The sequence below is a fragment of the Malaclemys terrapin genome, chromosome 6 (genome assembly GCF_027887155.1).
Source record: "Malaclemys terrapin pileata isolate rMalTer1 chromosome 6, rMalTer1.hap1, whole genome shotgun sequence".
Lineage (NCBI taxonomy): Eukaryota > Metazoa > Chordata > Testudines > Emydidae > Malaclemys > Malaclemys terrapin.
In genome coordinates this window covers 6,457,957-6,472,378 of record NC_071510.1, presented here as the reverse complement: position 1 = coordinate 6,472,378, position 14,422 = coordinate 6,457,957, and the positions used below count along the sequence as shown (strand labels likewise).

Genomic DNA, 14,422 nt, shown 5'->3' with positions numbered 1-14,422 from the left:
CAAGGGTTGCAGCTGTCTGGAGGTGCCTGCCTTCCACACCTTCCTCATTCACACCTCATTCATTCAACAGGGCAATTGATTACAAAGTGGGGGGAAGATCTTATTCTACTTCTAGCAAAGACATTTTTCTTTTACCTTAATTATACTACCTTAGGGGCCCGCTATAACAAATTACCGAGGTTCAATACTGTTTCGGTGGGGTGGCGCTGGGGAAGGAGGGTTTGTTTCTGCAGGGCAGGTGGCGCTGGAGGGGGGGGGGGGCAGGGGTGTTGTGTTTCGGCAGTATTGGGGGGGTTGTTTCCGTGGGGCGGGTGGCATAGGGTGTGTGTGTTGTTTCGGGGGGGGGGAGGGCTGGGTGGTGCTGGGGGGGGTTGGCAGTGCTCGGGGGTTTCGGCCCTCAGCTGTTTTCTTTGGAGTAATATGGCCCTCGCTGCTTTACGAGTTGTGCAGGCCTGATTTAAATTATCAACAAAAAACCTTAAAAACAAACAAACATTGATATTTTCCATCAATATTACCAAAAAAGTCTAATTCTGCCAAGCCTAATTAAAAGTGTTAACAGTTGCAATGACAATGAACAAAAACTGTGCTCTATTGAGTATTTTATAGCTTCTTTATTATTTTTAGAATGGTTTTTACACACAATTAGAGAGCATTCTTTTTAAACTGAACTTCTGTGTTAATCTGAAGAGGCTATTTGGCACTGCCCCTTTAAAATGAATGTCAATGTTTTTATGCAGGTACTTCCACGATTTCAAAATAGTCATTAGGTAGAATCACATAGCCTTTTCCTGCCACTATGTCTTTTTCCTTCTGAAACTGAACGATCTCTCGCAGTTTTTCAATCTGTCTTTCCTGACGTCTGCATCGCTGTTGCGCTGTCTTGAGCTTCTTTCGCAGTTTTTCAACTTGTTCCTCCAGCTGCTGAATTCTCTTTCTTTGATGTACTGTATCCTCTACAGTATAGTTGTGATCACAGAAAACAGCAAGATTATTAGGGGTCTGGAGAGGAGGCATTAATAATCCAATACTTGGATCTACCAATCTTGCATCTATTTGAGACAAAGGAAAGGAAGGCTGCGGTGGGGCAGGTGGTAGCAGAGTAGGGGGTGGTGGAGGGGGTGGTGGTGCGGCAGACAGATCTTCGGGTTGCTCTGTAAATTCTTCAGTCTAAATCAGCAAGACAGAAAGTACATTTTAATCTGTTTTGTGAACAGCATTCTAATTGCCACATTAATCTGTATGCAACAGTTACAGCACCCAGCTGACAATGCACTACACATGGCTGAAATTAGTAAATGAAGGTGATAAGCACCCCCCTTTTTAGCATTAATTCTGTTCATGAAGTTTGATGGCCTACATTTTCAAAAGTGATTGGGATTTGGGGGACCTCAGTTTTCAATGCTCCGTTTGAGCCACCCTAAAAGCTTTCAGAAATGCTGAGCACCCACCTTCTTAAAAGTCTCAAGTTGGACACCTAGAAATTGAGGCAACCAAAATCTCTAGTCACTTCTGAAGACTTTGTCAAAACACTTACAAAATTATGAACTGTCCAGTCTTTAACTCCACCACACGGTTGAAGGGTTATCAGCTGCAAGAACTCATTCACCCACTTTAACCTAGATACACTTAGTGTACTTACCTAGCCCAAGTCCCCCCAAAACAGGTAATGAACACAGGGAAGACTTAAATCCTTTCTGTCCCAAAGATATAGAGAGCATTCAGAATTGCATCGGCTTGGACTCACATGGAACAGTGCTCTTGAAACACAACAGTAAGCATACCCAGTATCTAGCAAAAACAGCTAAGAACTTCTCGGTGAAAGATGCATTGACCTAGAAGTCAATTTTGTAACGGTCTGCTTTGATGGTCTCAATGCATTTAATGGCATTAACCGTGTCAGAGACAGAGATGCTATATTCTTCACCCAAGTACTTGCAAATTACATAACCTGTTACCCCTAGAACCTTGTGCTCTGAGGATCTGGCATGTTTAGACTACATAAGTAGCGTAGATGCTTCCTACATCGACAGAAGAGGTTTTGCCATCGATGTAGATAATCCATCCCTCCGAGAAGTAATAGCCACAAAGAATTCTTCTGTCAACCTAGCTCTGTCTACAGTGAGGATCAGATTTACCTATCAGGGTGCAAAATTTTTCACCGCCCTGAGCGATCGAGCTAGATCTAATATATAGGTGTAAAAGACATGGAAATACAGCACTACCCAAGACATCCTAGCCAAGCAATTTAGTATCTGTTTTTAATCTACTGCCTAGACATTGCTCCTGCATTGACTATGATACTAAGCAGAGTGTAACTGGAAAGTCAGTTTTGCTTCCAGTGTTGATTTAAAGTTTCTTGTAGGTGCCCATGTATAGTCAACCAGTATACATTAGCACAACCTCAATCTGACAATCCCAGTTGTGTGCCTCAGATAAAATGAACCTATGTTTTTGTCACAATGTATCTTTTAGCCTCCCACATGAAGATGTCAAGCATTTTGACCAGGTCAAACTTGTACTAGTCAACCGTAATTCTCAGAGCCCCCTTTGTGGGGAAGATGGCAAGGGAAAGAGGAAGGGGAAAGCATGTCTCTCAGTGAGCAATTCACCCTCCTTAGGAGCACTCGGGACAATCGCCAGACAACTAGACTTGCAGAAATTGGTATCCTCCAATTCTAGTCTCCCCCTTTTGGCTGATGGCACATGCCATCTTTCATAAAAGATCTCCCTTTCGGTATACGTGGCCTTCTCCCTTGGTAATCCATCACTGACGTATTATGGGCGAATTCAAAGCATTTCTTATACCCAATGAAGTTTTTGTCCCAAAGATCCTACCAGGAAAAACAGCAACAGGTATTAAAATAAATGGTATTACACAGCTTTTTACATCAAGATAATCAATCTGAACCCTGCTCTGAGAATAAGTTACCACTATCTATGGTCATTTTAAAACTGCTGCAAATGAGCTGGTAATATCAAAACAGCTCGGAGTGAACAGCTGTGCACATCGCCAAATCCACCTCCACAACTGACACTAATAGGCATCCTTACTAACAGTACAAAAAGAGGGGGCAAGGAACGAATGAGCAGAGAGAGAATTACACTCTGCTCCCTAGAAGTGATCCATCCACATGGGTTGAGGCACAGTGGCCAGATGCAGGAATCTGAACTGCCACTGATCCTAATATATTTGTCCTGTGGCATGGGCAGCAACTTGGTTAGAATATTCTCCATCTCACCCTTTCTCTTGTGTCTAATTTGGCTCCCACCATACTCATCTTTTCTATCAGGGAAACACAATCAAAGAAGAAAGTATAAATAAAGAGTATTTACCTGAAAGTTGCTCATCTTTTCTTGCACATGCTGTGTCTTTCTTTCTTTCTTACTAGCTGCCTTCCATTTTCCACTTACATTCCCTCTTTATTTCCAGGCTATTTTCTTTAATTTTCCTACTCTCCTGTGTGCCTCTCTCCCCATCTTTTTCCCCTCTGTCATCCCCCCCCCATATCTCTTTGAGCTTTTTCTGCTGCTGTTCTGCTATTCTCAACATCCTTTCTGTTCCCTTCTCAAAGGAGCGAGAGAAAAGAGACTTATTGGTGCATGTTTTATCTCCCTTATAGAAGCTAGGAATCCTCCAAATCACTCCTGTTCCGTGCACTCAGTGTGCCGAAGGGGAAGAATTGAATAACCCGCTCTAGTCCCAAGGGTAGAGCCTGGGTATGTCACTCGGTGGTGCAATGAAGAAAAAAACACATGTGCTCTGTCAGGAGGAGCTACATTTGATGTTTGGAGGCAGTAACACTGCGTATGTAACAGACAAGGTGTGTGAGGGGTGGGGAGTAGGAAATGCAGAGGTAATATTATGTATACTTCTATTACACTCCACTTTTTCTTGCACTTCATTTTACCTCTCTGCTAAAGCACAGGCCAGCATAGGCTCATCTTTTCTGAAAAGATAGAGTTCAACCTCAGAGCTATGGGATCAAAAACCCTGAATGTAGGAATTAATAAACAGTAGAGCTATCAATAATCACACTATTAAAGAATAATAGAATACCATTTATTTAAATATTTTTGGCTGTTTTCTACATTTTCAAATATATTGATTTCAATTACAGCACACAATATAAAATGTACAGTGCTCACTTTATTTTTTATTAAATATTTGCACCGTAAAAACAAAAGAAATAGTATTTTTCAATTTGCCTAATACAAGTACTGTAGTGCAATCTCTTTATCATGAAAGTTGAACTTACAAATGTAGAATTATGTCCAAAAAATTACTGCGTTCAAAAGTAAAACAATCTAAAAGTTTAGAGCCTATAAGTCGGAGTGTTGCTCTTTTAAGACGTCTGAAAGAATGCTCCACATCTCATCCCTCTCAGATTTTGGATGGCACTTCGGATTCTTAAACCTTGGGTCGAGTGCTGTAGCTAGCTTTAGAAATCTCACATTGGTAGCTTCTTTGTGTTTTGTGAAATCTGCAGTGAAAGTGTTCTTAAAACAAACGTGCTGGGTCATCATCCGAGACTACTATTACATGAAATATATGGCAGAATGTGGGTAAAATAGAGCAGGAGGCATACAATTCTCCCGCACCAAGTTCACTCACAAATTTAGTTAACGCACTTTTTTTTTAATGAGATCCATCAGCATGGAAGCATGTCCTCTGGCACGGTGGCCGAAGCATAGGAATGTTTACTATATCTGACACACAAATACCTTGCAATGCCGGCTACAAAAGTGCCATGCGAACGTCTGTTCTCACTTTCTGGTGACATTGCAAATAAGAAGCGGGCAGCACTATCTCCCATAAACGTAAACAAACTTGTTCATCTTAGCGGAACAAGAAGTAGGACTGAATGGACTTGTAAGCTATAAAGTTTTACATTGTTTTGTTTTTGAGTGCAGTTCTACAACCAAAAAAACCAAACTACATTTGTAAGTTGCACTTTCACGATAGAGAGATTGAACTACAGTACTTGTATGAGGTGAATTGAAAAACAGTATTTCTTTTATCATTTACAGTACAAATATTTGTAATAAAAATAATAAAGTGAGCACTGTACACTCTGTATTCTGTGTTGAAAGTGAAATCAATATATTTGAAAATGTAGAAAAACAGCCAAAAAATTAATACATTTCAATTGGTATTCTATTGTTTAACAGTGCGATTAAAACGATGATTAATTGCGATAAAATTTTTTTAGTTAATCACGCGAGTTAACTTGATTAATCGATAGCCCTAATAAACAGCAGAGAGAGTGCTCTACAATTCCTAAGTGAACAATTAATACGCATACAGACATTTGCAAAAAGTATTAGGAATACTTTTGAATAACTTATTAAATAAACTATTAGGCAGTAAACCTTTTGGTGATCCTTATATAGACTTCCTCACTTAAAAACATAAGAACAGCCACACTGGGTCAGGTCAATGCCATCTACCCCAGTATACTGTCTCCAACAGTGGCCAGTACCAGAGCTTCTGGGGGAGTGTACAGAACAGTTAGAGGGATCCATCTCTGTCCTTTCCTCCCAGCTTCTGGCAATCTGAGGGTTAGGGTCATCTCAAGCATGGGGTTGCTTCCCCAGCCATCTTGGCTAGTTCTTTTTGAACCCAGTTATACTTTTGGCCATCACAACATCCCATGGCAATGAGTTCCACAGGTTAATTATGTGTTGTGTGAAAAAGTACTTCCCCTTGTTTGTATTAAACCTGCTACCTATTAATTTAATTGGGTAACCCCCGGGTTTTGTATTGTGGGAAAGGGTAAATAAAACCTCTCTCTTCATTTTTCCACACCATTCATGATTATACCGACCACTGTCACATCACCCCTTAGTCATCTCTTTTCTAAACTGAACAGCCTTAATCTTTTTAGTATCTCCTTGTATGTAAGCTGTTCCATACCCTTGATCATTTTTGTTGCCCTTCTCTGAAACTTTTTCATTCCATTATATCCTTTTTGAGATGGGGAATCCAAAACTGGACACAGAATTCAAGGTGCAGATAAACCAGGGATTTAATATAGTGGAATCATATTTTCTGTCTTATTTTCTATCCCCTTCCAAATAGTTACTAACATTCTGTTACCCTTTTTGACTGCTGCTGCACGTTGAGCTGAAGTTTTCAGAGGTTTCCCAAGGTGATTCCAAGGTCTCTTTCTCCAGTGCTAACAGCTCAATTAGATATCCCATTATATATGTGTAGATGGAATTATTTTTCCAGTGTGCATTACTTTGCACTTATCAGTGTTGAATTTCATCTGCCCGTTTGTTGTTCAGTTTTGTGAGATCCCTTTGTAACTGCAGTCAGCTTTGGACTTAGCTATTTTGAATTAATACATAGCAATTGCAAATGTTGCCATTTCACTGTTCACTCCATTTTCCACATCATTAATGAATATGTTGAACAGGACAGCTCCTGGCAGAACCTCTCGCCACGGTGAAAATGGACCCTTTATTTCTTATCTTTTAACTAGTTATTGATCCATAAGAGTCCTGTTATTCCAGGACTATTGTGTTTCCTTAAGGTCCCTCACTAAAGGCTCTTGTCAAAGACTTTCTGAAAATCCAAGTACTCTACATCACCTGGATCACCCTTATACAGATGCTTGTTGACACCTTCAAACAATTCTAATAGATTGGTGAAGCATAACTTCCCTCTACAAAAGCCATATTGACTGTTCCCCAACAAAACATGTTTATCTGTGCACTTGATAATTCTGTTCTTTCCTAGATTTTCTACCAATTTGCCTGTTACTGAAGTTAGGCTCACCAGCCTATAAGTGCCAGGATTGTCTTTGGAGAGTTTTAAAAATTGGTGCTACATTAGCTACCCTCGGGTCATCTGGTACAGAGGCTTGTTTCAGCAATCAGTTACATACTATAGTTAGTAGTTCTGCAATTTTGTATTTTAATTCCTTCAGAACTTTTGGGTGAATACCATCTGGTCCTGGTGACGTATTACTGTTTAATTTATCAATTTGTTCTAAAATCCTATTGATGCATCAATGTGGGACAGTACTTCAGATCTGTCACCTAAAAAGGATACCTATCGAGAGTTATCTCCCCCACACCTTGGTTTCTTTACATACATTTCAGTGTAAGTCTGCAACAGAACGTACACTCTTGTACACTTTAACACACATACACACTGCCTTCACATCTTCTCACTTTCTAATATGGCTTCAAAATATGCCTGTGTCACCTGGATTCTCCAGAGCGTGAGAAGGGCAGCCTCTCTCAGTTCCCTCCAAAACACATGAGAATCTCCTAAGCAAAAACAGCAGTTCCAAGATTCTTGCAGTCAGCAGCTAATTCCAGTCCCTGAGCTAATAGTGGACTGCTTAATTGGTATCTATGTAGAGGAGTTGTAGCCACATTGGTCCCAGGATATTAGAGAGACAAGGTGGGTGAGGTAATATCTTTTATTGGCCTACTTCAGTTGATGAAAGAGACTAGGTTTTGAGCTTACACGGAGCTCTTCTTCAGGTCTGGGAAATGTACTCATTCCCTGTCACAGCTAAATACAAGGTGGAACAGATCGTTTAGCATAAGTAGTTAACACATACACCTCTACCCTGATATAACGCTGTCCTCGGGAGCCAAAAAATCTTACTGCCTTATAGGTGAAACCGGGTTATTTCGAACTTGCTTTGATCCACCGGACTGCGCAGCCCTGCCCGCCCCGGAGCACTGCTTTACCGCATTATATCCAAATTCATATTTATCGGGTCGCATTATATCGGGGTAGAGGTGTATTTTCAAGGGACCACTGAGGATGGGGACCGAGAGGTCAGATATAAAGTGATCGCTTTGTGAAAAGTGTTACAGGTGATACGGTGTCTTTGTCATTTATCAGTTTTCTGTATGGGTTAATTCAAGTGTGCAGTGATTGTCTCATTTCACCCACATAGTTGTTATTGGGACATTTAGCGCACTGGAGATATGTTAACAGGCTACTTCACCTTAAATGGTCTCTTAACCTATAGGTTAACTACTTATGCTAAACTACCTGTTCCACCTTGAAAGCTTGTCTCTCTCACCAACTGAAGTTGGTCCAATAAAAGATAGTACCTCACCCACCTTGACTCATTGGTTTCTAGCAAGATAGGGAACCTATACCTGTATCCAAAGTGAGACAAGTATTGGAACACAGCCTTCATATCAGAAACAGCTCTTTGGCCCTCCATCAATCAGCTGATGACTCCAATTCACATATTTATAACCCTTTCCCGAGTGCCAACTGGCTCAGCTCTCAGGTGGTGATTGTGTGGCACCACAAGACCACTTGCTCTTAATGGAAACTTTCCATATAGCTTCATAAAAACAGCTGAGCATTTCTAGTTGTTACCATACCTCTCTTCTATATGTCTCGGGACCCTTCTAAGTTCTCCGTCTATTTCTGCACATGTGCAGAGAGCAGATCAGACTTAAATCCCTATCTCCTTAACACTGCTTCTCTCCCTTCTTTGCATTTTAAAAAAATATATACTTATACTGCAGTATTTGACAATGTATACATACTTTAATTTATGTATTATAAGAAAGAGTTTTCATGTTTACCTTTACCTTCTCACTGGGTTCAGTGTAACAAAATATTGTGGGCACAGCATTTTCTTTCAGTAGCTTGTTGTTGCACTCTCTTTTAAAGCAATCTGGAGTAAAGTGTTCTGAACAAATGCTGCTATACTTTGTTGGTTTGAAGTTTTTTCTTTTAACAGCAGCTTCCCATTTTTTGCAGAGATCAGGTCTCGTGAGAGGAAACCTGCAAATGAAATGGACCTTCAGCTCCATTTCAAGGCTTTCTAAAAAAAGCAATAGCACTGTAGACATTCATAAGACATTTAAGACAAGGTATTGGTGTAACATCTAGAAACACTGGTCATGGACCAGGACCCCCAGTGTTAGCTGCAGTATAAACAAGGAACAAAAAGCCCTCCCCCCTGCTACTGTTATGTTCAGCACCATTGCTTAGGGCCTGATTTTGCAAGTTGATAAACACAGTCATCTCCTTGCTGGGCATGGGGGGGGGCAATGGGGAGGCACAAGGGGTCACCTTCATGGATCAGCTGACAGGGCAGAGCCCAGGGGCAGGTTTTTGCTTTATTCAGGGGAACTGAAAAAGCCAGACCGCCCAACATCAGGCCGCCCAACGAGCAAGTGGCAAAGAGGATTTCAATAGAGCGCGAGGCCTCAAACAGGCATGTTCACAGGACACCTGCAAAGTGTGAAGAAGCCTCCGGCTCCTTTGCAAGCTCTCCTAGGAAGCTCCAACCAAGTGGTGGTGCAGATGCCTGGAGCCAGACCCGGAGATGGGCAGGCTGGCACAGCCCCTCACTTGCCCAGTGTTTACATCCCCCTGTGGGCTAGGCCGTGCCACTGAGCTGGCTGGCCCACGCCAGGCACCAGGGCTGCCTGCTCCAGGCACCAAACAGGCACATGGCCCAGGGTGCCAGGGCAGATCCGTCCCGCTCCCCAGGAGGAATGGGGCAGGCTGTCTGTACAGCGCCGGGCACAGCCGGCCTCCCCTCAGGAACCCCTCCCCCCACGCGGGAGGAGCAGCTGGGACAGGCCCACTTGCGCAGGACTCCCCCTGGGTGAGCGCTCCCCCCAACGGCCGGTGCGCACGCGCTCTGGGCTGCTCGCCAATGACGGTTACTCCCCGCGCCCCCAGCGCGCACCCTGGGCATGGCCCCTCCCCCCGCCGTGGCGCGCCCCCGCCCCGCGCAGGCGCGCTCCTGCCCCGTCCTCACTTGTGGAAGGAGATAGGCTTCTCTTTGTCGTATCGGTTCCGGCAGCGGTAGGCGGAGCAGGACTGCACCATTCTCCCCCGCCGGCGGCCACCTGCTCCGCTCCAGCACCCACAGACGAGGAGCGCAGGGACCCAGCTAACTCAGTCACTGCCCGGCCCCCATCCCCTTTGCTATTAGCCCCTAGGAGCAGAAAAGGGACACGGCCTCTCCCGACTTCAAGATGGCGCTGCCAGCTTCAGCTCAACTCTCGCGAGAACAGCGCATCGCTCTCCTCTATTGGCCGTTCCCCTACGCGTGGGTGGAGTCTTTCCGATCAGCCCACCAATAGGCGCAGAGACCCCGAGCGCGGCGCGGGCCCCAATCGCCCCGCCCCTCCCTGTTCTTTGCCCTTGCTCCGCCCCCTTTGTTCACACATCTGGACAGGAGCCCAGCAGTACCTCCCTGCGCTCCTTCCAGCTTGAGGCTACCAGACCGATTCATTTGCTGATAGGGTGACCAGATAGCAAGTGTGAAAAATCGGGACGGGGGTGGGGGGGTAATAGGAGCCCATATAAAAAAAAGCCCCAAATATCGGGACTGTCCCTATAAAATTGGGACACCTGGTCACCCTAAGCCTATATAAGAAAAAGACCCAAAAATCGGGACTGTCCCTATAAAACCAGGACGTCTGGTCACCCTCTTGGCTGAGTCCCACTCTCCTGCCTTTGGCCAGCAACTCTGTCCCCTCTAGCTGCTGAGTGAGGGCTGCTCTCCTGGGTGAGGTGGGAAACATCAGGTGGGCCTGGGCTCCTTCCCTCCTGGGGCTGCTTCCTGCCTCCTAGCTTCTCTCCTGCCTGCTGTTTTTCGGGACAGAACAGCAGCATAGGCCACTGCCAGAGCGGTGTTCCTGGAAGTGTAACTAAGGCTGTGTCTACACTGTAGGGCAGTGGTTTCCAAACTTTAACAATCCGGGAACCCCTTTCACTAAAATGTGAAATCTCGTGAACGCCCTCCTAAAAATGAATATTTCCAGGGATTTAAGTTTAAATCTCCTCAGTGTGATGCTAACATTCATTCACCTCTCACTGAAGCAAAACAGCACTCGAGAGAAAATGACTTAGTATCGAATTACTGAGGCACCTGAACACTGCTACATTGACTACTACCAGGGTCCGGCTGGTTTGGCGCGCAAACACCTTTTCTTCCACCACCAGGGGCATCCCTAGGAGGGAGCCCCGCAAGGGACAAATTAGCCTGGACCACCCCCCCATGTACAGCGTGGCCCCTGCTCAATCTGTCCCTCATGCCACCCAACTTCCCGTCTGCCAAGGGGTCCCAGCTGCCTCCCTGCCCGCGATGGGGCTGAGGCTGCTGGCCCCACACTGGGGTCTGGGCTGCCAGCTCCACACTCCACGGGGCTCGGGCTGCTGGCCCGTGCTGACTGCTGGGGCTCGGACTGCCAGCCCCAACTGCCCGGCCCCACGCTGACTGGAGCTCGGCTACCCACTCAGCGCTCCATAGGGCTCGGCTGTCTGCTCCACAACTGGGTCACACCTGCTGCGTCCCATGCCTGGGGTCCTCTGGCCACCATTAAGGAAAAATTTCTGTCAACCCCCCTGTAACATTGTGCGAACCCCAGTTTGGGAACCACTGCTGTAGGGTGACCAGATAGTAAGTGTGAAAAATCGGGACAAGGGAGGGGGGGGTAGTAGGAGCCCATATTAAAAAAAGCCCCAAATATTGGGACTGTCCCTATAAAATCAAGACATCTGGTCACCCTACTACACTGCCACTTTCAGCGCTAAAACTTTAGTCATTAAGGGGTGTGAAAAAACACACTCCTGAGTGACAAAAGTGTTAGCGCTGAAAAGCACCAGTACAGACAGCACTTGATAAAGCTACCACTGCTCATTTGGGGTGGGGGTTTTTTTAATCACCGGGAGAGCTCTTTCCTGGCAATAAAGCGTGTCTACACTGCCCACATCACAGTGCAGAATGTGGGCAGTGTAGATATACCCTAAGCCATTTGGATAGGGAGAAGCTGAACAGGCCAGCGTCCTATAGAGGCCCTGTGGGGAAAGGAGCTTGGTTTGGAGGTGCAGGGATAGAAGCACTGAAATGTGCCAGGAAGCCGGCTGAGTAGATGAAATGTGATGGGGAACAGGGACAGAGGAATTCCTTGGCTGGGGCGACAACTGGTGGATAATAGGGGCAGGGGGAGAATTGATATATTAATGGATCGGTCACTAAGACCTGAGGTTCATTCATTCAGCAAGCTCAAGACGGCAAGCACGGAGTGGCTCAAAAGGAACTATCATCAGCTTGGTCAGGGCCACATTAATACCCCTGACCCAAGGAATTTTAAATAGAGATTTTAAAAAATTGTAAATCCCCCCCATCCTGTTAACCGATGACACAGTTCTCTAACAGCTCAAAAATACAATACATAATTTTCCCCCTACAACCTTGAACACATTTAGCATTTTCTATTTTGTTGTTGTGATGCTCTGTACCTCAAGGGGAACACCCTACACCCCATCTTCATCTTTATAAAATGACTGTGTGGTATCCAATGCAAAGTTTGTCATGTTGGGTGTCTTCAAAAGGCTCATGATGCACTGAGCATGGTTGTTATAGTAATTGTCACAGTAATGTTATAGGTTATAATTTCATGTATATAGTTATGAGACTGAAAATGTGTCCTCGTGGCTTAAAGCAAGCCCATGCAAATACTCTCCAAGAACAGAGAGGCCGTTTACACCTCATCAGGGCATGGATGGGACAAACCCAGCCCAGCCTCACAGGAACAATGAACACTGGCTTGGGCACCAACAAAATAATCTGTTAGACCCTCGAGGGAGTCACCCCCTTCCTTTGGACAGTTTGGGACTGCAATGAGGTAATGCTCACCTGACACTGAGGAGGGGGGCAAAGCCAAGAGGGAAGAAAGAACATGATAAAAGGGAGAGACGTCTGCCATGCTCTCTCTCCTTCACCTACATCTACAGACACCACCACCAAGCGACTGAAATGCTGATCAAAGAGGAGAGCCTGACTGAAAAGTAACCAGCCAGCCTGTGGTGAGAAGCAACTAAGTTTGTAAGGACATTGAGAGTGTTAAGATCAGCTTAGAATGTGTTTTGCTTTTATTTCATTTGACCAAATCTGACTTGTTGTGCTTTGACTTACAATCACTTAAAATCTACCTTTATAGTTAATACATCTGTTTGTTTATTCTACCTGAAGGAGTACGTTTGGTTTGAAGTGTGTCAGAGGCTCCCCTTGGGATAACAAGCCTGGTACATATCAATGTCATTGTTAAATTGACAAACTTATATAAGCTTGCAATGTCCGACGGGCATTAACTGGCACTGCAAAATAGAGGTTCCTAGGGTTGTGTCTGGGACCGGCGATATTGGCTAGTGTCATTCGCTTGCAAGTAGCTGGGAGCAGCTTACATGCCAGAGGCTGTGTGTGAACATACACAGGAGTGGGGTTCTCACAGCAGAGCAGGGTAAGTCTGGCTCCCAGAGTCAAGGATTGGAGCGGCCTAGCAGATCACTGGTCCAGACAACACCAGAGGGAAACGTCACAGTTGTACCCTGCGTATAGTAGATAAAGAATTCATGAGTCAGTTGTATACAAGATACACATTGACTAAGGCAAGCTATTCTGCAAAGCCCTAGCCCAGAGGTTTTCAAACTGTGGATCCACGAGCTCCATTCAAGTGGTCCACAGATAGTTCCCTCTAAGACAATGGTTTTCAAACTTTTTTTCTAGGGCCCAGTTGAAGAAAGTTGTTGATGCTCACAATCCAACAGAGCTGGGGATGAGGGGCTTGGGAGGGGCTCAGGGCTGGGGCAGAGGGTTGGGGTGAGGGCTGTGGGGTGAGGCTAGGAATGAGGGGTTCAGGGAGGGGGCTCTGGGCTGGGGCAGGGGATTGGAGTGCGGGAGGGAGTCTGGGCTGGGGGTGCAGGCTCTGGGGGCACTGGGAATGAGGGGTTTGAGGTGTGGGAGGGGGCTCTGGGCTGGGGCAGGGGTGCAGGAGGGGGTCAGGGTTCTGGACTGGGGGTGCAGGCTTGGGCTGGGGGTGCATGGCACTCAGCCACAGGCACTGCCCCCCCCAGCTCCCATTGGCCAGGAACCAGTCAATGGGATTGCGGAGCCAGTGCTCGGGGTGGGGGCAGTGCATGGAGCCCCGTGGCCCCCCGACCTAGGAGCCAGACCTGCTGCTGCCCTCTTCTGGGGCGCAGGGCAGTATCAGAACAGGTAGGCACTAGACTAGGCTGCCTTAGCCGGGCAGCACCGCCGATGGGACTTTTAACGGCCCAGTCGGCGGTGCTGACCAGAGCCACCGCGACCCAGTACTGGGTCGCGACCCACGGTTTGAAAACCACCGTGCTAAGGTGCGCGCCTGGGTGGCCGCACATGAGAGACTGAAGGGCCACCCACCTAAGTAGTGGAGCCGTGCAGGACCCTGGAGAGAGATGCACATGCAAGGGGACGTGATGGCCTTGGGGGGGAATAGGGGGCAGGTGGGAGGAGGCAGTGGGGTGAAAAGAGGGAGTGGGGGGAATTTGGGACGTGCAGGGCTGCAGTGGCCAGAGAAAAGAGGCAACTTTCCCCAGCTCCAGGGCTGCGGCTGCTGGGGAGAGACCCCCGTCCTTCCCAGCCCAAGC

The 14,422-nt window shown here is 46.1% G+C and overlaps 1 protein-coding gene across 2 annotated transcripts; it reads right to left on the bottom strand.

The window, feature by feature from the left end:
- Positions 1-599: 599 nt before the first annotated feature.
- THAP1 (THAP domain containing 1) lies at positions 600-9,972 on the bottom strand. 2 transcript variants are annotated; one of them, XM_054032315.1, is made up of 3 exons: positions 9,765-9,972; positions 8,575-8,776; positions 600-1,170 (listed from the first exon to the last, which is right to left on the bottom strand). In XM_054032315.1, exons 1-3 carry the CDS (start codon positions 9,833-9,835, stop codon positions 733-735), a joined length of 711 nt encoding a protein of 236 aa, XP_053888290.1. In that variant the 5' UTR covers positions 9,836-9,972; the 3' UTR covers positions 600-732. The 2 variants fall into 2 exon arrangements, with proteins under 2 accessions (XP_053888290.1, XP_053888291.1); XM_054032316.1 differs by having other exon boundaries at positions 8,581-8,776.
- Positions 9,973-14,422: the final 4,450 nt, after the last annotated feature.

Excerpts from the sequence above, each read along its gene's own strand:
- THAP1 (XM_054032315.1), bottom strand. The coding sequence starts at position 9,835 with ATGGTGCAGTCCTGCTCCGCCTACCGCTGCCGGAACCGATACGACAAA. Across the intron at positions 8,777-9,764 it reads AAGCCTATCTCCTTCCACAA|GTTTCCTCTCACGAGACCTG; the intron begins GTGAGGACGGGG and ends TTTCATTTGCAG. Across the intron at positions 1,171-8,574 it reads AACCCAGTGAGAAGGTAAAG|ACTGAAGAATTTACAGAGCA; the intron begins GTAAACATGAAA and ends TTGCTGATTTAG.